This window comes from Pteronotus mesoamericanus, unplaced genomic scaffold, assembly GCF_021234165.1.
Source record: "Pteronotus mesoamericanus isolate MK-2021 breed Mesoamerican mustached bat unplaced genomic scaffold, CSHL_Meso_final contig_75, whole genome shotgun sequence".
Lineage (NCBI taxonomy): Eukaryota > Metazoa > Chordata > Mammalia > Chiroptera > Mormoopidae > Pteronotus > Pteronotus mesoamericanus.
Genome location: NW_026555249.1, coordinates 4,482,577 through 4,505,147, shown reverse-complemented (window position 1 = coordinate 4,505,147; position 22,571 = coordinate 4,482,577). Strand labels below are relative to the sequence as shown.

The window sequence follows — 22,571 nt, the reverse complement described above, 5'->3', positions numbered from 1 at the left end:
CTGTCACATGAATACATGTTATAATCTGTGCTAAGAGTCATGGATGAAAATACAGGGTGTAATGCATGCTGGGGCCCAGCCAAGAAGGATGTGTGTATCTGGGAAGACTTTCTAGAAGAGGTGAATCCTGAGGCTAGACAGGTAGGAAGTGTAAGCCCAAAGGAGAAGGGAAGGCTGTTGCTGACCCTGGAGAATGAGGACATCCCTAAGCATGGCTGCCACTGCCCTGTGCTTCAGGGACCCTCTGAGCCCACTGCTGCCCACGAGCAGCCTGTCTTAACACCGCCCGCACTGCCCCTCAAGCCCTGCAGGAAAGAACATTCACTCCGCTTACAAAAAGCGTGGGGAGCCCTGTGCCAGTGTCTCCCTGCGTTATCAGCCTCCTGCTGGGAAGAGCTGATGGTCAGTCGGACGCTGGAATGGTCCCCCTTTCACACTAATCGCAAGCTCACACACTCGATACTCACTCTTCTTTATGTTAACTCTGCGTTCAAGTCACCAGAACCATCTAGCTCATGTCCCTGCTTCCCACCCAGGGCGGTTTGGCTCCGCCAGACATGATACTTTCAGATGCTGTGATACAACTTCTTAACATCCAGGCACACTTTGGGAAGCGCTTAGAGGGAACACTGGATCACTCACCCAATCCCAATTCAAACAGGAGAGCGCCTCGCCTTTCGCTCTGTATCTGGTAGGCATCTGCCTCAGAGGATGCTGACTCTTCCAGAAGACTATCATTCAGGTCCTCACACCTCCTGACCATTCCACCAACACACACAGATGCAAACACCAGTAGCAGACTCACGGGATTGTAAGGTCCAGCTCGGCCCTTCTCTCCTCCAGACGAGGAGGAGAGACAAGATGAGGTCCTTTATTCCTGCTTAAACCCTAACCACCCCAAAGTTCTCCAAGATCTTCCCAAACTAGTGATTCCAAAAATGTCAGAGCTGCTTCCTTGATGTCAAAGGAAGCGGAGACAGGTCCGCTGATGGATGTGCTGAGCACACTCTTCCTAGCGGGGCTGTGACAATTGCAGATTTGGCAAAGCAATCAGTTCCACTTCTATTTTTTTGTGGGGGTTAAAAATATAAAAAGGGAGACAGGTTCCTAATCACTTAAGAGGTATCATCCATTTCACACCCCGTTACACTGAACCTCTTCTTCCTTCGCTTCATTTGAAAATAGGGCCACTCTCTCAAAGTGACAGAGCAGGGATATTTTTTCCCCCTGAAAAATCTCATTTGAAAAAATGAACTGTAATTATTTACACTGGAGAAGGGATAGACACTTTTTTGAATAGCCAATAAGAACACACGTGCCACTCACTTTATTGGAAGGCTCTAAAATTCTCAAACATTAGCCTGAGTCCAAAGCACCTGGAAGGCAATAAAAACACTATTGGACGCCACCCTCTGATTTCCTGCTTCTGCAGGTCTGTGGTGGGACCTGAGGATTTGCTCTCATTGCTGTTGCTGTTGCTATTGTTGGTTTTTTTTTTGGAGAGATATATATATAAAAATATATATATATATTTTTTAATTCAACTACCATTTTGATCACTCATCGTTCAAGAACATTCAAATAATAAAACAAAAAGAAACAGATGTGAAAGATTGGTCCTCAAATACTATAGCCAACGACACCACGCTTGCCTGTCATCTTGCTGATGTAAAACCACACCCACACCTCAGTGGCCACCAAACCATTTGTGTGGAGCTCCTTAACTGTGAGCTGTTTGACGTTACCGGTTTGAGCACTGTTACCTATTTTCTTCAAGCACCGAGCAGCTGTAGGGATCGCCACAGGAGTTTGAGGAAGCAGGTCAACCTCGGCATAGTGCCAAAATGTGGCCACTCGAGGGTTTGTGTTAAGTCACAGCAACGTTTCCCAGTCAGTGCAGGGCTTTTTCTACAAGGTTATGAACAAATTTGGCCACAATTCTAGGTTGGTAGGTCTGTGGCCTAGAACAGCCAGCTGAATATCACTACCCCACCCCCCACTGCCCCATTAGGCAAGGATTTGTATATTTAACATGTTTCTAGATAACATTGATGCTGAAGGTCGAGAGACCCCAATTCGAGAACCACTGCTCTACGGAGAGCTTTATGATCAAGACACATACACGGAGAATGTACTCACTACCAGGTACTTCATTGGATATTGGGGGCCCAAAGAGGGACACCTGACTTCAAAAGTTGGTAAGTCTTAAGTGCTTTTTCTTTCTTTCTCCAGAGAGATAAATGGCAACAAATAAATAGACAACAGCAGATGCTAAATGCCAGGGAGCCGTGATGAGCAGATCTGGGGGACAGAGGATCACAGATGCTTCCCGAGCGGGAGGCATCATGGGTAACTTCTAACTTGACCTGGCCTTTGCGGGGAAGCAGTGCTTAGATCGCGAGAGGAGGGCACACGTGTAACGTCTTGAATCAGAACCACTTCCATTCCTTTCGACGTCTCCTCCCCTTTCCGTGGGAATCCTGGCACGCAGCAACAGGGCAGCAGCTCACGTGTCCCGTGGGCTCCCGTGCTCAGCAGCACCGCTCCAGCAGGGTTCCACGTGGGCAAACCCTGAAGCTGAGCTGAGCCCCCTCAACTGACCACAAGGACCGGAAGAGAATCACCATCCTTTATTCTCCAATCAGTTGCAAGGTCTGATTTCAAAGTGCTGCCATGCCCCCGAGTGTGGGCACCTACCTGGTGGGAGAGGCAGGGGCAGATGAAGAGGGGCCCAGGCAGGGCAAGGGCGGGGGCAAGAGGAGGGAAGCAGAGGAGTCAGAGCCTGGGGACCCGGGCTTGTACCTCAAGGGCATATGGACCAGGGGAGCTTCTGGTCCCCCAGGGAAGGACCAGAGGTGGTCAAGGAATGACAGGAGATCACAGAGGATCCCTCCCCTTCCTTCCACCCCTGGCATTGTACTGTGCTATGGATAGAGAGGTGCTTTGGTGGCATGGTCTTTGCCCTTGAAATGTGTGTATCTAATGAGGACGACAGAACAGTAGAAAGATAATTCATGAAGACAAGATGGTAAACGCTGTGACAGAAAGCGCCACAGAGCACACTCTGTAAGCCCAGAGCACAGAGCAGAGAACTCTGGAGTCAGGGAAAGGCTTGCTGATAGGGAGAAGTGACGCTGGCCTGGGTTGACAATGACCTTGCCAGGCAGAGGAGGTCTTCTAGGTAGAAAGAATGAGCAGGTGCAAAAGCACAAAGTAGTAGCCTGAGGAATGTGGAGCTCACAGTGCCACGAGGGGGCTGTGTGTGCGTGTGGGCACGTGTGTGTGTGTGTGTGTGTGTGTGTGTGTGTGTGTGTGCATGTGCGTAGGGCTCCTGGGAGCACATACAGGAGAGAAGATGGCCAGGTGGGCTGGAACGGATGGCAGCCCCTGTTAAGGAGCTGGGATTTTAACCTCAGTGTGATTGAGAGCTGCTGAATGATTTTACACTGTTAACGGCGGCCAGACTCTCATTTAAAAATTGTCATTGCGGAGCAGGAGACCACGTGGAGCAGGGAGACCTGAGGAAGGATGGCCAGTCAGGGGGCCCAGGGCCGCAGAGGGTGTGTGGGAAAGAGTGGGGCTTCGGACATTCCGGACAGCAAGCGGGCGGTCCTCAACGCGGGGTGAGCTGGGGGCGGCGGGGAGAGAGCCCTGCCACGGAAGCCAGACCCCACCGAGATGCATGACAATCACGCAGATGACTGCAATTTCGCCATCCCATCGCCGTTTCCTGCCTCTATTCCTCAAACTTGATATTCACCATATGGTTTTAGCCTAAGCACGACTGGAGCTTTTTGAAAGGAAAATCTCATTGTAGTTTATTGTAGCCATGAAAAATAAATCATAAGGGTGCTCCTGGCAGGTCCTTAGCATTTGTATTACATTTGCTCAGCCTAAGTGCTTGGAGCACACCACCGCTTGCAGGTGCATAACCAGTCAATGTCTGAGTGGAATTTGGCAGCAGGTTTAATCAGTCTCATCTGTGAAATAAATGGCTTGGTAACCTAGCTGACTAAACAGTACCAGGTTTCTTTCATTTAAGGTGGTTCATTAGTGTTTAAAAATGACAAAACAAAGAGTCTTGGATTGTAAAGAAGAACTGAGAGAGGGAGGGAGAGGGAGAGGGAGAGAGAAAGAGAGAAAGAGAGAGAGAGAGAGAGAGAGAGAGAGAATTTTTTCCTCAACAGTTCAGCACCTTTCCAAGGCACAGAGGGCAAACCCTGGGTAGACTGTGATATCCGGAAGACGCCTTGTGTCCGCTGCCCCTCTCCTGGCCTTGCGGGGCTCTGTCTCAGGCCCGGTTCTCCTGGTTGCAACTAGGCCTCAACAGAATGGCCAACAAAGGACGGGTGTTCAGGTGTGGGTGGTGAGCCCGGGAAGGAGCCCAGGAAGAAGCCTGGGTGTCCCTTCCTCTAAGTGCTTTGTGAGGGGGTGGAGCAGAAGGAGAAGTGAGATGAGGGAATCTCCAAGGCACAGAGAAAGGGGAACTGTCAGAGCAGGATCATCCATTGTGGTTTCTCCACTCGCAATAATGGCTTTGAGGTTTGTGTGTCACAGCCAGGGTGACGAGGCCAAGAACCCCAGACATAGCAGCGGAACACGTGCACTCGTGCAGAATTAGTGCTGAGAGGCACTCGTTTCTCCTTAAAGGCCACCCAAAGTTCTGAAAATAAAGTGTGTTGGACAGAATGCATTCAAATTCCTTTGGAAAAACTAGAGTATAGCATATAAAACCCTATGTGAGTAACTGGTAATTTTTTTTAAAGGTAATGCCATTGGTGATGATGGGAACTGGGCACTGCTCGAAGTTTAAATCAGTAAAACCTCTCTGGAGGAAACCTTTGACCAAGCTGGTCCAAGGGGCTCCAAATGGCAGAGAGTCAGCACCCTTTCCGTGGCTGGTTGGAAGGGGAACAAAGGCTAACAAGAGTTCGCGCTGGCCTTCCAGTCAAGATGGAGGCATAGGTAAACACACCTCGCCTCCATGCACAACTATACCAAAAATACTACCAGAATACAAAACAGCTATCACCCAGAATTTTCAGGAAATCAAGCTGTGTGGATGTCTGATATCCAAGGACTTAAAGAAGCCACACTCCTCCAGACAGGTAGGAGTGGCAGAGAGGCAGAGATGGGCAGAGGTGCGGTCGCAGTGAGACGCGCGGAGAGGTGTGGAGGTCAGAGTGATGCGGAGAGGCACGGAGATGTGAATGGGTGGTCCCACACCCATGTGTGGTGGATAAAAATTGGGAGGGATACCTCAGAGCAAGGAACCCCAGCCCCAGAGCAGACCACTCAGTCCAGGGTTCCACTGCCAGGAAGATAAGTCCCCAAAACTTCTGGCTACAAAAACTAGTAGGGGTCGGGGTGGTGGCAGAAACTGCAGGATTCTTGAGACTCCACTTAAAGGGCCAGCAATGAACTTAGGGCTTCTGTAGAACCACCCTCTCTGGGATTCAGCACCAGGGCAACAGCTGGAAGGGTACAAGCAGCATATGGGGAAAAAGTGAAGCGACTGGCATCAGCGCAAGTGCTGGGAGACAGCATCCTCCCAGGCAAAACTCCAGAGGCCAGAGGGGGCAAGACGTCCTCTGGCCCCTCTGCGAGCCCTCCCCCACGCAGAGCACCAGAGCGGTGAAATGGATCAGCCTGCCCTGGTGAATTCCTTAGGCTCTGCCCCATATAACTTAACAGGGGTGCTTCTCTACAATAGGCCACGCTACTAAGGGAGTCAAAGCAGCTTTACCTAATACACAGAAACAAACAGGGCAGGAGGGGGCGGGTGCTGCCAAATTAAGGAGACAAAGAAATATGACCCAAATGAAAGAACAGAACGAAACTCTAGAAAAAGAACAAAATGAAATGGAGATAAGCCACCTATCAGATGCCCTGTTTAAAACACTGGTTATCAGGATGCTCAGAGAACTCATTGGGTACTGCAACAGCATAAAAAAGACCCAAACAGAAATGAAGGTTCCATTAAGTGAAATAAAGAAAAATCCACAGGGAATCAATAGTGGAGGGGATGAAGCTGAGAATCAAATCAATGATTTGGAACAAAAGGAAAGGAAAAAAAGCATTCAATCAGAACAGTAGGAAAAGAAAAGAACTAAAAAAAACGAGGATAGGCTTAGGAACCTCTGGGACATCTTTAAATGTATGAACAACCAAATCATAGAGATGCCAGAAGGGGAAAAGGAAGAGCAAGAAATTGAAAACTTATTTGAAAAAATAGTGAAAGAAAATTTCTGTAATTTGGTGAAGGAAATAGACATACAAGTCCAGGAAGCACAGAGAGTCCCTAACAAGATGGACCCAAAGAGGCCCACTCCAAGACACGTCATAATTAAAATGCCAAAGGTTAAAGATAAAGAGAGAATCTTAAAAGCAGCAAGAGAAAAGCAGAGAGTTAGCTACAAAGTTCCCATGATACTGTCAGCTGATTTCTCAAAAGGAATTTTGCAGGCTACAAGGGACTGGCAAGAAGTATTCAAAGTGATGAAAAGCGAGGACCTACATCCAAGACTACTCTATCCAGCAAAGCTATCATTTAGAATGGAAGGGCAGATAAAGTGCTTCCTAGACAAAGGAAAACTAAAGGAGTTCATCATCACCAAGACTTTATTATATGAAATGCTAAAGGGAATTATATAAGAAAAAGAAGAAAATCAAAATAATGAACATTAAAATGGCAATACGTCCACAACTACCAATAATTGAATCCAAATAACAAACTAAGCAAACAAGCAGAACAGGAACAGAACCATAGTTATGGAGATCATTTGGAGGGTTATCAGTTGGGCAGGAGAAGGGAGAGAATGGGGGAAAAGTACAGGGCATTAGAAGTACAAATTAGTAGGTACAAAACAGACAGGAGTATGTTGAGAACAGTAGAGGCAATGGAGAAGCCGAAAAACTTATATGCATGACCCGTGGACATGAACTAGCAGGGGACTGCTAGAAGGAATGGGGGTACCGCTTGGAGGGGGCAAAGGGGGAATAATTGGGACAACTATAATAGCATAATCAATAAAATATATTTTAAAAAAAGAGCTTACACTAAAAATGACACATCTCTCAGGTCTGGGATACCAAGCAGAGAGCATGGAGCCCGACGGCAACCGCAGGTCACCAGAAGCCCCGCTGACTGTGCGCGAGAGCAGCCCGTGAGGGCGCGAGGCATCCCAGGCTGTGGCAGGAAGAGCTGCGAGCCCCAGAGAGTCCTCGTCTGATTAAAAACTTAACACCTCTCTGTACAATTCTGCATGAACAAGTTTTGTGTTATTTTAGCATTCCACTCTCAACCAGGAATGTCTAAGTTTAAATTCACGAACAATACTTTTCAAACACCCTATCCAGAGTGGCAATAAAATCCTTGCATATGTTATTAAGCATCCTAGAAGTTGGTATACTCACTGACCTTCATACCCAGTTGCTCTTATCCTGTTTCCAGTTTCAATGTTTTTTCTTATATGAAAAGCATTACCCCCATAGGTCTTTCTGGAAGATTCTGACAAAAAAAATAATAAACACGAAGAATGCTCTGTGGTCCTTCCCAACTCTGATCTCTGTCATACTCCCTTGAGCTTTTATCCCTGAGCCTGACACCGCCATCTTCAGGAGGACCTCACTCCATCAGAGCAGCCAGGGACCACAGGCGCACTTACCGCTCCCTGGATGGAAGACGGGCCAGTTCCTTCGTCCTCTTCCCCGTCTGGCTCCTGGTCTTCGTTGTCAGTCCAAGAGGACACGTCCTCTACCGAGCTGGTCAGATCAGGCAAACTCTTCGATGTTAATCTCAGGAGGTCCTCTGCAGAGGTTTCCTATGGGAACACAATTAAAGCCCACAGATTACCCGATGGCACTGGCAGTTCTAGGTCAAGGTCAAGGAAAAGCGAGCAGAGCCAGCTGTGGGTGGTCACGTGTGCTCCCAACCCAAAGACTATACTCAATGGATGTTCTGCATTTCCAGGCTTGCTAGGTTACCTCAAATGTCAGGGGTGTAGACCCAGTTCAAGGCCAAACGAATTTTCCCCCCTCTGAAGAATCTGTTTCTTAGATGAGTGTTGCTACAAACAATCCGAGGTCCCTGAACTTAGGTTCCTTTGATGTCCTCCCGTCTTGCTTTCAGGATGTAACTTTACAACGTCAACAAAAACATACGGAACCAGACTCCATTATGATTAGACTCTAAAGGGGGCTTCCTCTCCCACTGCTCTCTGGCTTTTGCACTCTCCGTTCTATACACCCTTTGAGTTGAATGGTAACACTTCCCAAACTTTTGGTGGTTTGCTGGTCTCTCGTTTTTAGAGGGCTCTTGACACTATTTTCTAAGAAGGAGAACAGGTAAATTTTTCCCCCCCCCTTCTCCCAAGCACACATTTTATAAAGCCCTGATGAATTCTGAATATATAAGAGGGCTTAAACATTCCCTAATTATGGATCTGTGATGTAGTAAATTAGCCCCATGCATATATTTCTTCAGTGCAGGGACTTCTCATTTTCTTTTTTTTCCCTCTCCTTTCCTTTGCAACGGGCTTGCTCATATCCAGGTATAGCTGGTAAACCCAATTTTTAAAGCAGGAGCCTTACTTGATTTAGTGTAGATGTTTCCTGTCTACTCTTTGCTGACAGGGCCTTTTACATGAGCGTTTTTCTTTTTGTGTGTGTCACACGTTTGTGTGTTAACGAGGAATGTACATATTTTAAAGAATAAAAAATAAAGGGGCCTTCATCAACACAGGCCTTCCTACACACAGATAAGGTCAGAGTGGGCTGTGACACGCAGGCGAGATCGTAGGGCCACATGACAATCCCAACTGCAAAGGAGGCCCACACAGCAGCTGGGGGCGCTCCCGGGAAGTGCTGCGGTCCACGAGGCCAGGGACCAGGGCCGCAGGGCTGGTCTGAGGCCAGAACAAAGAGCCTGTGTGCTCTCTGCATTCTCCCACACCAGCCATTTCTACAAGGCAGCACACGTGTGGACAACTCTGATGATCATATCCCTTGGGAACAGACAGAAAAGAGAACAACAAAAATAACCATCTTAAACCATGGACAAACTATTACTGCGGAGGCACCTGGTGACAGTGACGTTGGATGCGGGTTCCACCTTCAAGGTACCTGAAGTTCACACACTTCAGGTCAGCAATTGCAAATACTACACTGTTAGCCCCTACTGACGGAAGCGAAAAAGAGCTGCTAAAAAAAGTGAGTTCAGTGTTCCTCTGTGATGTCAACTCTGCTAGACCATTAACAGGAGAGAGTTAAAAAAAAGTTGGGAAGGTCCTAGCGGTGTGTAAATTGCACCACAGCCACAGGATAGAACACATCACGGTCATAAAAAACGGTGCTGCAGCAAAGGGTCCAGGGATGTCAAGTACCGCACAGGGAACACAGTCAGCGACGTCGTCACCGCTGAGCGCGGTGCCCGCTGAGCGCGGGCAATGTTGGCGGGACAACTGTTGAAGTATGGTTGTCAAACCACCAGGTTGTACACCTGAAACTCATGCAAAATAATGGTGAATGTAAACTGTAATTAAAAAATAAAACTAAATAAATGGTGCTGTAGCAATGTACTTCCTGATGTGGAAAGATTCTTATATACAGTATGCTGTTTAGCAAAAAAGTAGGTTAAAAAAATAATACACAGTAACTGTATGAATAATAAATGTAATAATACAAGATAATCATAAAGGTAAACATTGTTGTAAACAGCTACATTGTTCAGACCCATTTGCATCTCACTTAATCTTCCTAACAGCCCATGATTCTCAATGTACAGACGAGAACACTGAGTTTTAGAAAAATGTAGCAAGTGGCTGAAGATACACAGCTTGTCCAGGGCTGTGCTGGTGCTTGGGTCCAGGTGCACTCTGTCTCCTTCTGTTTAATTCCATTTAATGACGTGTGTGTGTACACATGGCACACATGTACGCCACACATATACACATCATTATGTGTGTGAGATGCCATTTAATGACACATGTGTACATATGGCACACATACATGTGACATGTGTAAACACACATGTGTGTTCCAGTCTGGAGGGACACATCAGTTAATAGTCAGTGCTGAAGGTGGTATTACAAAAATTTTATCTTCTTTTTCCTCTATTTTTTCCTGGGGTTTCTACATTAGATGTAGTAAGTACACATTACTTGTTAATAAAAACTGAGAGTGAAAAAAAAAGCACAAGAGAAATCTGTATTGCTAATTGCTACATATGTACTTTCAAGGAACATCAAAGCAAACATGGATTTTCTGATTTCATTCATTCAACGAAAACTTCCTAAGCTCCTATAACCAAACAACATATTTGTGTGGAAACATGAGATACACTCTCCCGAAGATGTGACTGTTGTATTTCTAAAACAATGGCTTAAAGTTTTGTGATGAGGTGACTGTTATCGATAATAATAATTTACATTTTTATTATTCCTTATATTCAGCAAGTCAAAGCTCTTTCTTCCCTCTAGTCACAACTATGAAACCAAAGCCCCTGGACTGCTTGCTCTTGTCGGATAAGGAAGGGGAACAGATGGCACGAGGCGCCTAGAGAGTGACTTCTTTTCTCCCCTCCGAGGATGAGCGCCCAGACGGTGCAGACGAAGCTGAGGAAGGAGGAGGAGGCAGCAGCTGCCGCAGAGGACTGCCCAGCCGTAAGCAGAGCGCACGGGAAGAAGTGACAGGCATCGCTCCTTTCAGTCAGCTTTAGGGCTACAGCTCAGTGCTGGTGGCCAAGAGTCTGGGGACCGAGAACTAAAATAGACACCATTCTTTGGCTCTGGGCTGCAGCTCAGCCCTACAAAGACCCCAGCAAGTGTCCCACAAGTCAAAGCCAGTGGCAGGAACACATGACCTTTTCCAGTATCATTAGCGCTAGTGTCCTTTGTACCTTATTTGACTGAGGGACACCTTGGGTTAGGACATGGGACCCCGGATGAAACCTGCTTCTGCCACCCACTACTTGTGTGACCTCTGGGCAAATTGATTAATCACTTAGATTTTAATTTCATCCTTTGAGTAAAAAGAACTAATACCGGTCCCATGGGAATTATTTTAAGAGCTAAATGTGATGATAGATAAGAAGCACCTGGCACTCAGTGGGCACCTGATACTTATCAGTGTCCTTTCTCCCCTTAAGTCAGTGCGTGAAATTGTAGGTCAGGCATCAAAACCTGCTTTCACAATCCCATGTGTGCCCCTTAATTATTAGTTTTACCGACAAGTGGCCTGTTTTTGTTTTTAGTTTATGTTTTCTGTGTGTCCATGTGTTTTTGGATGATGACCTGACATAGATTTCCTCTTTCCCACTTTCCAAACTATCAGGTGAAAAAAGTTGTCATAGAACTTCCAGTTTGGTGGCCAGAGTATATGCCTGTGTAGAAAATTCTGGGTTCTTAGGCCATAGACATTGGGGAGGTGGGATGTGCAAACATAGGGGAGGGTGGAGTGGGTGGGGGGTGGGGGATGTGTGTGTGTGCGCGCGCGCGATCGATCGGATAATGCTTTTCAAACTCCCAGCCCTTCTGGTCAAATGACGAACGTGTTTCCCTCCTTGTGGAGTTCTCTAGGCTGGCTGAGAACATCCCGGGCTGCGCTCCCCCTCCCCGAGCCTCGTGAGGAGATGCCAGGCTGCCCCACAGCATCTGCGGAAGTGGAGGAGGGGCCTGGGAATGGAGAGTGTCTCCATTTCTCCCTCCAGTGCCTGGATGCCAACTCCTTCTGCCAACTCTTTCCCAAGGCTCCGCACTCTTGCTGGAAGCCGGAGAGTCTAGGTCAGGGGTTTGGGGTAAATGCTATATGAAGGGAGGGAAGCAGATTTTTCAGGTAGCTAAAAATATTAAAATATTCCTTCAGTCTATTTAATAAATACTCCAAGAATAGGCAATAGATGCTGCAACCTAAGAGCAGAAATACAGTGTGGGGCAAACATAGGTTTATAGTTGTGAGCGCGTGAAACAGAGTTTATTCTTGTATTGTTGTTTTTTTAATTTTATTTTTTAATCCTCACCCAAGGATATGTTTTTATTGCTTGAGAGAGAGAGAGAGAGAGAGAGAGAGGAAGAAACATTGGTGTGAGAGAGAAACACTGATTGGTTGATTGGTTGCCTTCCATAATACACACCCCAACTGGGGATCAAACCTGCAACCCTTCTGGTATACAGGACAACACTGCAACCAACTGAACCACCTGGTCGGGGCTATTCTTGAATTATTAATTATTGTATTATTTTCCATAGGAACGCCTGTAAACCTACTTTTCCCCCACCCTGTATATAAAACCCTGTGGATGCCAGGATCAAGAATAACAACAGGGAAAATGGGGGGAAGTGGCCATACTGGCAAGAGCACAATGCTCACACCAATTCCGCCCTGGACTGCACGTGGGACCACCTGGGATGGACGGGGCTGAAGCCTTGCTGTGGCGACACTCCCCCAGCTCCTCAGTCGCGGGGGCTCTTTCCTCGCCTCCCGCTCCGCACGATGAGACAGCGGAGAGAACCAGGAGAGCCCAGCCCCCGCTCCTCCTCATCACGCAGCCGTGGGGCCCTGCCGCCTTCACCCAGAGCCCTAAGGCTGGCGAAACCCGGGGAGGAGGCAGATGCTGGGGCCCCCGGACATCAGCACGGCCTTAACGCACGCCGGGGACCCCAGCGGGAGGCCTCGTGAAGAGGAGGCAGCCACAGAGGGAGGGGACAGACACTGGCTGTGCACCCAGACCCTGGATGGCATGCAGGCCACCACGAGAGGGGAGCCACCAAGAAGCTCCGCCTCACTGTCTCCTGTATAAGACTGAGGAGGGAGAAGGGGAGAGGGTGACACGCACAAGCTCTCCGGCAGCACCGACTCTGTGTGAGGCCGTCAGTCAGGGCTCCCTCCCTCCAGGACCTGGAAGGTGGCGCCTCCGCACGGCTCGCACCCATGTGGCCCTGTGGGCTCCACATCTCTTCTTCCCTTTCTCCCCTGGGCGAGCTGCTGCTCTCGCCATCTTCTCCTTCCTCCCACCCTACCATTCTTACCTTTTCCTTAGTCTTACTCTTTTTCTATCTTCTAAATATACCTTCTAAATAACCTTAAAAGAAAGCAAAATACACTGCACTCCAGCTAAGGGCCCCCTCGTGGGCCTTGTGCTGTATTATTGCGGCTGTTAAAATGGCCTAAGGGAACCGTGTGTGCAGAGGGCTCCAAGTTCACCACCACCTTTGGAAATATAACAACGACAAAGAAAACCAACTACCTACCTTGCTGGCCACGACCAGCTGAACCATTCCCGTGGCTGAGCGAAGAATGGCCACAGCTTCCTCGTGGGACAGCCCGACCAGTAAGTGGCCATTGATTACCAGCAGCTCGTCTCCTAAGGACAGTCTGCCATCCCTGAGGAAACGGAGATGGGAAGAAATTCCCTGTCAAGTCATGCTGGGCTTGAGAGAGGATATTTTCCTGGAGCTGGGAGGGTTGTGCCAGGGAGCGGTTACCACCAAGCCAAAGAGGAAGTCGGGATGGGACGGCCAGCCATTGCTGGGATGGGAAAGCTTTATTCTTTGCTCTGGCTCAGAGGTGTGAAATGCTCCATCATTTTAGGCGGTCACCTTGTAATAGGCACATACTTAAGGGATCCCTACGACACCTGGCATTCATGGCAATGAAATGTCCCATCGGGTGGAGACAACTATAGAGGCACAAGGTTTTAGGAGTCAAGTCATCCTTTTCTCGATCTGCCCTGCCCGCCTTCCCTTGTGACTTGGTCCTCAGCTGATTCAGTGAGCTGAGCCCAGAGAGTGAGGGCACCCTAAGCTGTCCAGGAAGCCTTCTCTACCCCATGCCCCCGTGCTGCCAGGTGACACGCCGTTGGCCCGATTTCCTCTGTGGCACCTGGGACACCACAAGGCATGTGTCTGTCCAACCCCCTGCCCCGCCCCCACAGGTATAGGACCTTGAGTCTATATAATCCCACAGAGTTGCAGGACCTCAAGTCTTTCAGCCCCTTTTCATTCCTGTGCCCCTACAGCTAAGCTTCCTCAGCAGAAGGATGAACACAAAAAGGAACAAAGAAGCTCATTTATTGTTGTTGCAGGTATCAGACCTGGTCTACAAACACAGGTGCACAAACACATTGTGCTTTTTTTTTTTTTTTTTTTTTTTTTTTAATTTCCTTTCAATGAAATTGCAGCTGGCTCGGACCTTCCTTCCCAGGACTGGCAGGAGAGCCAGTGGTCATGGGAACTGGCTCCCCTAGGATGGGTCGAGGGTCTGGGGAGGCACCCGCCAGAGCGCTGGGCAGGGCCCTTCATTCAGGGCGCACCCACAGTCAGTGCATTCCAACGGAGCCTCCAAGGGTCTGGTCTCCCAAAGGCACCAAAGGCTTTTCATCTCCATTGCTAAGTACGGGACAGGAAACCTGGTGAGGCTGGGAAACCCTGTGCCTAGAGTTCCATCTCCCCCTCTGTTTTTGGATTTGGCTTTGGATTAGCACCCAGGGTGCGCCCTGGGATACATGCATGTCCCCAGCAGTCCTAGCCCACCCAAATCTGTTTCTCTCCAACCTGTGGACCTTTTCCCCCTGCTTCCTTTCTACGGATCAACCAACTTCTCTCCCGCTTTCCCCCCCTCGCCCGTTCCTCTCCCCATCTCCTTCCTCTAGGGCAAGCATCAGACTCTCCTCTACGGATTCAGGCCTTAACAGAAGACAAGGAGCACCAAAGACTTCCGAGTGCCTCTGCTTCTGTTCTTCAAAAGCTCCTACGGAGAAACGCTAAGGACCCCACTAGCTGCTTGGAATGGAAGGAGAGGGGGAACAGGACAAGCACAGCACAAACCACAGGGAACAAATGCCCAGAACCTCAAGGAGCCGCGTGCTGGGCCAGTCCCGGGGAGAGGGATCAGGGGAGAAGGGCGCATGCAACGGTTCTGGCCGGTGTCGCTGGGTTTGCTTCACCACAGCACCATCAAGGCCATCCCGTCCCCATCTCTTTATTTGTTCCCCTCCTTCATTCCATCTTGCTCTCCCCCTGTGGTTGACCCCCATGTGAGCTATACACCCCAGGGGAGAGACGCGCACATACAACTCCCTGCTAAGGGTGAAAAGAAACACGGGACTGACAATAAACGACTCACAGAGAAAACAGACAAGAACCGCTCTATGTGAGCTCACCTCTGGGCGCAGGAATTTCCTAATTGCCAACCTCCCAAAGTCAGACTAAGAATGTAAGACCTGGGGTTGGGGGGAAAACGGCTACCTAGTGGGAGGCCCTTAAAGCGTGCGTCACCCAGGACGTGGACTGATGCTCCGGTGGATAAAACCTATCGGAGGTCGTCGTCCTTCAACAGTGCCTGCCACACAGATGACTGACAAGTGTAGTTAATCTCCTCTCTCCTCCAGTGGTGAGCCTCCTACCTCTAGTTAGAGGACTGATGGGCGTGAAACACTTGGACAGTGTGTGCCCCGGCTCTCGCCTACTCTTCCGTTCTTCAGACTTGCATACCCTCCAGCTCCTGCTGCTCCGCCACACGAGGTACGTTTCTGAGTGCCCGCTCCCCCTTGGGTGGGCCGGCGCTGCTCTGGTTTGCCACGCCTCCCTTCGTATCAGGGTGCCTGGCTTGAACCCTATGAGTTCCAGACTGTATTCACTTTCCTCATCAGTGGAACTCGACCTTTATGTGTCTACTGTACATATGGGGGCGTGTAACATATGTACACGCCCCACCGTGCTTTGAAAACAGTAGACGCCTTATGTACAGTAGGTCCTTGGATAACATTTCATCCAACGTTGTTTCATTACCATGTTTACGAGATGATGTAGAAATTTAACTCTTGTCTATGACAATTTGCCTACAGTAAAACTGGTCTTCTTATGCATTGTTTTTTGTAAAGCTGCAGCACCTACTGATGCTAAGCGAGGACTTACTGTGCACAGAAGCAATTAGCAGGCATGACAAGAGCCCACTTTGTATATTGGGACCACTATATCCCTATAACTCCAAATAGACTTCTTTGTACAAGCTCTGCCTAAGTACAGTCACTCTTCCTATTTCAGATAATTGTTCAGACTGGAAAATAAATTTTGAGGTATGAATTGTTTTCAAGGCACAAGGAGAAAGATTCATTTACTTTTTTTCCCCTCTGCATCTGCAGGTCAGAGACACACATATATAAGTGTGTTAGAAGCCTGACACCCAACGTGAGCTGTGGTCGTATTTAAAACCAATCGCTTTGCCAAGTCATTAGCCACCGTCTTCTGGGAGTTTGGATGTCAGGAATGTGGTATTCGTTTGCGAGGCACAGTCCTGATAAATAACCGCATATTACCAGCATTCCAAACAGAGGATAAGCAACATTCGTTTGAAACTCAAAGTGGGCCAGAAAGAAATCCCAGTGCTCCTACATGGTTTGGCGGAGTCTGCAGCATCTCCAGCAATTAGCTACTTCCTGTGCTCAGAGGTAGGTTTAATTAGAACGGCTCCGGCCCACGTGCCTCTGTGCTCAGCACAGTCCTTGTGAGCTGTAATTACCAGTGTTTTGACCAAGGGGGAGAGTCCTAGCACCCAGGGGCAGGGAGGGGAGAGGACGAGGAGAAAGAGAAAGGGAGAGAGTTAACTAGTCACCTGTGAGCGGCACCTCCTTCCTTCACTTGAGTGACAACGATAGCGTGAGGTGAGCGCTTTGATCCTCGGCCTCCACTAACCTGAATTCCCAGCCCATCCGATTCTTTAAGCAGCTCCAGCTTCCATATCCGGCCGACTTCCTCCTTGGAAGAAAAAGTGAGCACACTATGAAGAACAGAGACAGACGCACGGCCTGTGCGGTTGAACCCAACCAAGTCTAGCTGGCAGTGCTGTCCAACAGAATGTCCTCTGAAGATGGGAATGTTCTATATTTGCACGATCCAATCAATATGGAGTCACAGCTACAGGTAGCTATCCAGTGCCTGAAAGGTGACTGGCAACTGACACATTGAATTTTTCACTTTATTTAATTTTAACTAAATAGCCACCTATGGGCTAGTGGCTGATACTAGACAGCACAGAAAGGGTAATTATTGATCCCTGAGCAGGGTCCTGCTAAGTGATGCTTCTTCTGCCTGAAACCTCGATACCATTGTGCACATGGCTACTAATGCATAGGGAAGACGAAAGGGAAACTAAGCCTCGTCCTGGCGCCAGACTTCAGCTGTTGGAGCCCAGCTTGGCTGCTTTGTACTCCTGAAAGTCACCCGAGGCCTAAACACATCAGTTTCTTTGCCTCTCAAGTTGGGATAATTATTACTACTCCCGGTTTGTTGTTAGAGTTAAGTGAGATATTTCTGGAAACAGGTGGCAATGTTCCCAACATCTAATTCCCTATTCTATGTACCTAATAAATGTTGATAGGTAACCATATATTCCTTATAATATGTATCATATGAATATATGTTAAAAACATCATATTGAATTGAACCTCAAACTTCCTTAAACCATTTAAATGAGATCTTTGGCGGGAGAAACCCAAACAGTAAATTAGCTGATGAATTTGTTATCGACTTCTTACAGACGTTGGTCTGTACACTCTTTCAATACACTAAAAAATGCCTCAACAAAATGTATCCTTTTTAAAACTAAGAAATGCCTGTAAGTCCTCCAGACTGCTGGTGGCCTTTCTGGTTCAGTTCCTTCTCCACTGCCCCCTCCATTTCACTCCAAGGACACAAACATAGGCCCACTGGGAAATTCTCGAGTTCCCTCAGCTACTGAGCGATTCAGAGAAATGAAAGCAAAACCTTCCAAAGTGGTTTATTTTGAGTCTTATTTAGGACCACCCCTATTGGTCTTTGCAGGTCTAGGTCCATGGGGAATGTGGATCACAATGCATTCTCCAACATTTAAAACAAGAGCCATCTGCTTTCCTCATCCATGACCTCATCATGAAGGTCCAACGGAACCGTTAAGGCCCAACATGAACAAAGCCATCACCCTCCTAGAAATAGGCAACCTGCCCATTCAGGCTGCTTGCAAAAGAGAAAGAATGTGAAGCACTTAGAAAATCTGAAATACACTCTGTCAGAAATGAAAATGAGGCTTTATGCAATAGTAAAAAAACCAGATGTTGAACGGTCACTGATGCACAGCAACAGGAATGTCTGGGGAAATTATTACCAGACAGAGACCTGTTGGATCCTAAGTATCCCTGGTACCACGCTGCTCGGTGGGGCTCTATCACCCCAGCAACACGCAGTAGGTGCCAACTGTCTCCTTCATCCGCTCACCACAGACACATGAAGCCTGTCTGGCCAAATGTAACTTCAGAAGTCGCTGGCTTACCACAGTAGTTCATGAACTTGTCAACGATCTCTAATTCATCCAATCGTCCCCCTCAGGATCCCCGGTTTCTGGTTTGTTGCCTCTGACCCCTGGAACACCTTTCTCTCTTCCCCATTCAGAAGCAGTCCCTGGCCTTCGACAGCTCACTGAGCTCCACTAATTCAAGGGGCCGTCCCTGAGAATCAACGCTACTGCCACAATGGCAACTCTCGCCACTTCCAGGCCAGCAGAGCTCCTGGTGGCCAGAGGGCGGCCCCATGGGAACCCACTTGGGGACAGCCGATTCTCTCTTGTCGCATCTCGTTGGGCACCTCACACGAGCACATGGGGCGGGCTGTGGCTGCCTCCCTGGGCCTCATGACGCAGTTGACAAACTAGAGCAGATGGTGGCCTGATTTGCTTTTTCCTTGGAAGATGTGCCAATGGCTCCCAGAGCCTTAAAGGTGTGGGACAATGATCTCCCCTCTCCCGGTGAGCAAAGCTGTGGGACTCTTTCCCAAGAGCAGCAGGGCACGTTAGTAGAGTCTAGAAATAAGGAAACCCATTAGGTTTTCACCCAGTGAGTAAAGGACTATCCATCCCCATTACTAGTTACACCGCCATTCCTCCCAGTCCCTCCCTCCCACCCCCGTCCTATCCTTCTTGTTAAACAGGTTAAGTATGGATCCTAGATGGTGTGCCAATACTAGATATGGTCCTTTATAATATTTAAATACTTGTAGATATAGGACTTGTGACAAGAAACATGCAAAACTATGATCAGTGGGAAAGAATAATGCCCTAATGTACACTCTGACACAGACAGTTGTAGTTAAAAGCACCCACATCGCCACTCCATAGCCCTGCCCCCGCCCCAAACACACACAAGTTAAAAACAAAACGAAACATGTATCTAACAAAAATGGCTTTGGAGGGCAGAAATGACCCATGTGTAGTATAGCCCCCATCTATACTAGTCAAGAAACATATCATTTTTCACTTTTATCCAAGAACACTTTTTTCCCCCACAGTTGGAAGTAGGAACTATAAGGAGAGAGTTCACAGAAATTAATGCAAGTTTCCGTGCCTTGGAATTTCTTGGTCATCTAATCACAAGCTCGGAGGTACACAAAGGAAGGCACAAACAGGAAGGGGCAGATGTTATCAGTCTCAATTGTACAACTGTCAGTGTGGTATTAAATTTATCTGCCTATAGCTGAAAGCAGTGCTCGATTAAAAATAAAGTCAATGTTTGAAGTTTATTTGGCTAAAGCTGGTACTGGCCAAAAACCAGCTGGCCAACTAAAATATGATAATATTATTTCCAACTGCCTCCTTACAATTCCACTTGGGTATCCGATACATGCCTCAGCATGCTCAAAACAGGACTCTCCCCGTCCCCCTCTAGGCTTTCCCATCTCAGTGGGAGAAAATACTATCATCTACTCAAGATGAAGAGGATATACAGCCCAAAAGTCAGACCCAAACCATGAGCAAGATCTATAAGCTCTACCTGCAACATAGACCCACACCCACCTCCTCCTGCTCCTCACCCCTGCCACCACCCTTGTCAAAGCCACAAGCATCTTTAGCTTGGGTTATCACCATAGCGTCCAGCTGGGTCTTCCTTTTTGATTCTCCACCTCCTCCAACTCACCACTCTCTATTACACATCGAGGGTGAACTTTAAAAAGACACGTCACGATGCCCTCAGCTTAAACCTTTCCACAGTTCTCCACTAGACTTCGGATGAGGCCAGCTCTTGGCAATGGCGTACGTGACCCTTTGTGATCCAGCCCTGTGCAGCGGGTTCTCTAGTGACTAGAACTGTCCCTGGTATATAACAATATGCGTAAATGCCATGAAATTAACAGCTGTAAGATGTTTATCCACGAATCTTACGGTTCTTCAGAAGTTACTGAGACTGGCATTAAAGAGGCTCGCTCAGATGGGAGACCTGCATGTTTGCCAACGTTTAGCATGTGAACGCTGATCCAGTTGTAGACACAACTGCGTTCTGGAGCAGATTCCGTCTAGACAGATGGCTCAGGCTTTGGTTCCCTTTACATGGGCTTAAAGGGCAAGGAGGCTTTGTCAGTCTGTGGAGAAAAAGCCAAGCCACACAGACATGGACACTATGGACCTCTGTACCCATGCGAGCGCGGACTTTGCCACAGAGTGTCGGTGACTCTGTGAGTGCACACACGCCTCTCTCTGCGGAAGCCAACAAAGGGACTTATTTACCAAACAGCGGGGGCACATTGAAGGGAGCTGTCTCCACAGCATTTAAAGGACCTCATCCTCTTCTGGAACCAAAAATAAAATTTCACAACAGCGTCTTGGCTCCAAATGTGAGAAGATGTATCATCCAACTAGAATTTCACTGCAGTAAATGCCCTGGCTCTAGTTGTAAACCTATTCTGAGACTGTGTGCTTATCCCTCCTTATTTAGAATAATCCGTAAGCTATGAAGAAGTGTGTGATCGTAATGTCAAAGTTGCAGTCCCTTTGTCATCAGGCCCAAATGCTCAGTTTATAGGTGAGAAGACAGAAGCTCAGAGAAAGGACACCGCAGCCCAAAGGAGCTGGGACGAGAGAGCCAGGCTTGGAACTTGATGTCCACCTGTCAGGCCTGGTGCTCCTGGGTGCCTTTACTAATGAATAGCTACAGAGCACCTGCAAGTGCAAGGCCCTGAGTTAGGACAGAAAGACAAATAAGGTCCTCGCCCTTAAAGTCTACTGCGGACACACAGCCCAATGCTGTTCGGTATATGTGGGATTCATGCATTGATGAAGATGAGCAGGGGTCCTGCAGGAGCCCCGAGAAGAGAGGCCTGAAGGTGGGGGCAGGTGACAGGGATGTTATGGAAGCCTCCTTGAGAGGGTGCCATGGTGCTCAGTCCCCCAGGAAAGGCGGAAGCTAAGCTACTCTGGGGAGGGGAGAACACAGGATAGCGAGAGCAGCATCTGCCAAAAATCAGAGGCAAGAGCACAGACTTTTGAAAAACAAAAAACAAAACTATAATTCAGCCCAAATCAGGGAGGCAGAAGGTTAAAGAGCGACTGGATAATACTAGGCCTCACGCGCTTTGCAAGCCAACGTGTTTGTTACCCCGAAGGCGACGTGGACCTGTCAAAAGGGTTTAAGCAGCAGTCTACGCGGGTATGCCAGCACAGGCGTGGTGACATCTGCCCTTCAGAAGGGTCTCGCTGGTTGTGTGGGACGGCGGATGATGGCGTTAGAGTGGGGGCACTGAGATGGGCAGGAGACTACTGGGGCCACCCAGATGAGGCAGGAAGGCAGCCTGGCCCTGACCTGAAGTTGTGGGAGGGGGGGAAAGAGAAGTAGGGTGGTCAGGGAGGTCTTAAAGGGAGCAGGCGTTGACAGGGCTTGGTGATTGCATGGACATGGTTTAAGAGAGAGGGTAGCAATTCAGTTACCTAGAGGACACCAACTTGGGATAAAGGCATTTCCCAGGACATGGGATTTTCAGTGCAAAACCAGGGAAAGCTTTGGGCAAATCAGGACGAGGAGTCATGAGCTAACTCTCGGGGTTGCAGTTTGGACAGCTTGGGGCTGCTGAGTCCTGGAACCCTGGAGCAGGCTCGGTGCTATGGGCGAGTGATGCATCGAGTTTTAGGCATGATGTGCAACAGCCAACGTGGCAACATCCTATAGGCAGGTGGTGGAAACTCAAGGCTCAGGCAAAGGTGCAGGCATGGACTTAGGAGACATTCCCACACAGGAGGACCCAAGTTCGCTCAGTGAACAGATAGAAGAGGACCATCCTGATGTTGCATTTGCTTGTTGCAACCATCAGGGACCACCCAGCAGTTGTCCTGAGTGTCAATCTCCTGAGCTTCTGATCTTTTCCTGCAGATTCAGACCTTCCTGAGGTTTCTGCTAAAGGCCCAGGGGAGAGGTCTGGCACTGCATAGGGCAGGTTACCAGTAGCAGGGTCAGACCACAAAGGCACCCACAGACACGTGTGCCATTAGTGAACACACTCCCCTGCCTGGCAAATGGTGGGACTGTTTTTCTTTGTTGTGTGACTGCCTTTGTTTGCATACATTTGCACTGTGCAGCATTACGAAAACACACGTGTATCTAAACACGCTCACAAAAACTGTCACCTTCGATGACAGGGAGTAAGTAATACTGAATGCATTTCTAGAACTGCTTATCTGTGTCCTAGGAGATTATTATGTTTTGGATGATAGGCCCAAGTTTTTAATCTGGTTGCATACCTATCATTATGTGTTAATATTTTATAGAACCACACTGGTGGTTT

At 48.3% G+C, this 22,571-nt stretch overlaps 1 protein-coding gene and 1 pseudogene across 1 annotated transcript in view; both read right to left on the bottom strand.

Annotated features, from left to right (window-relative positions):
* PDZD2 (PDZ domain containing 2) overlaps positions 1 to 22,571 on the bottom strand; it is a 203,250-nt gene that overhangs the window by 57,371 nt on the left and 123,308 nt on the right. Inside the window, exons 4-6 of the mRNA XM_054583993.1 lie at positions 16,689 to 16,751; positions 13,248 to 13,380; positions 7,668 to 7,823 (exon numbers count right to left, since the gene is read on the bottom strand). Coding sequence (XP_054439968.1) covers positions 7,668 to 7,823; positions 13,248 to 13,380; positions 16,689 to 16,751 — 352 coding nt within the window. The remainder of the gene's footprint in view (positions 1 to 7,667; positions 7,824 to 13,247; positions 13,381 to 16,688; positions 16,752 to 22,571) is intronic.
* On the bottom strand, positions 1,621 to 2,813 carry LOC129079056 (ATP synthase subunit g, mitochondrial-like; annotated as a pseudogene).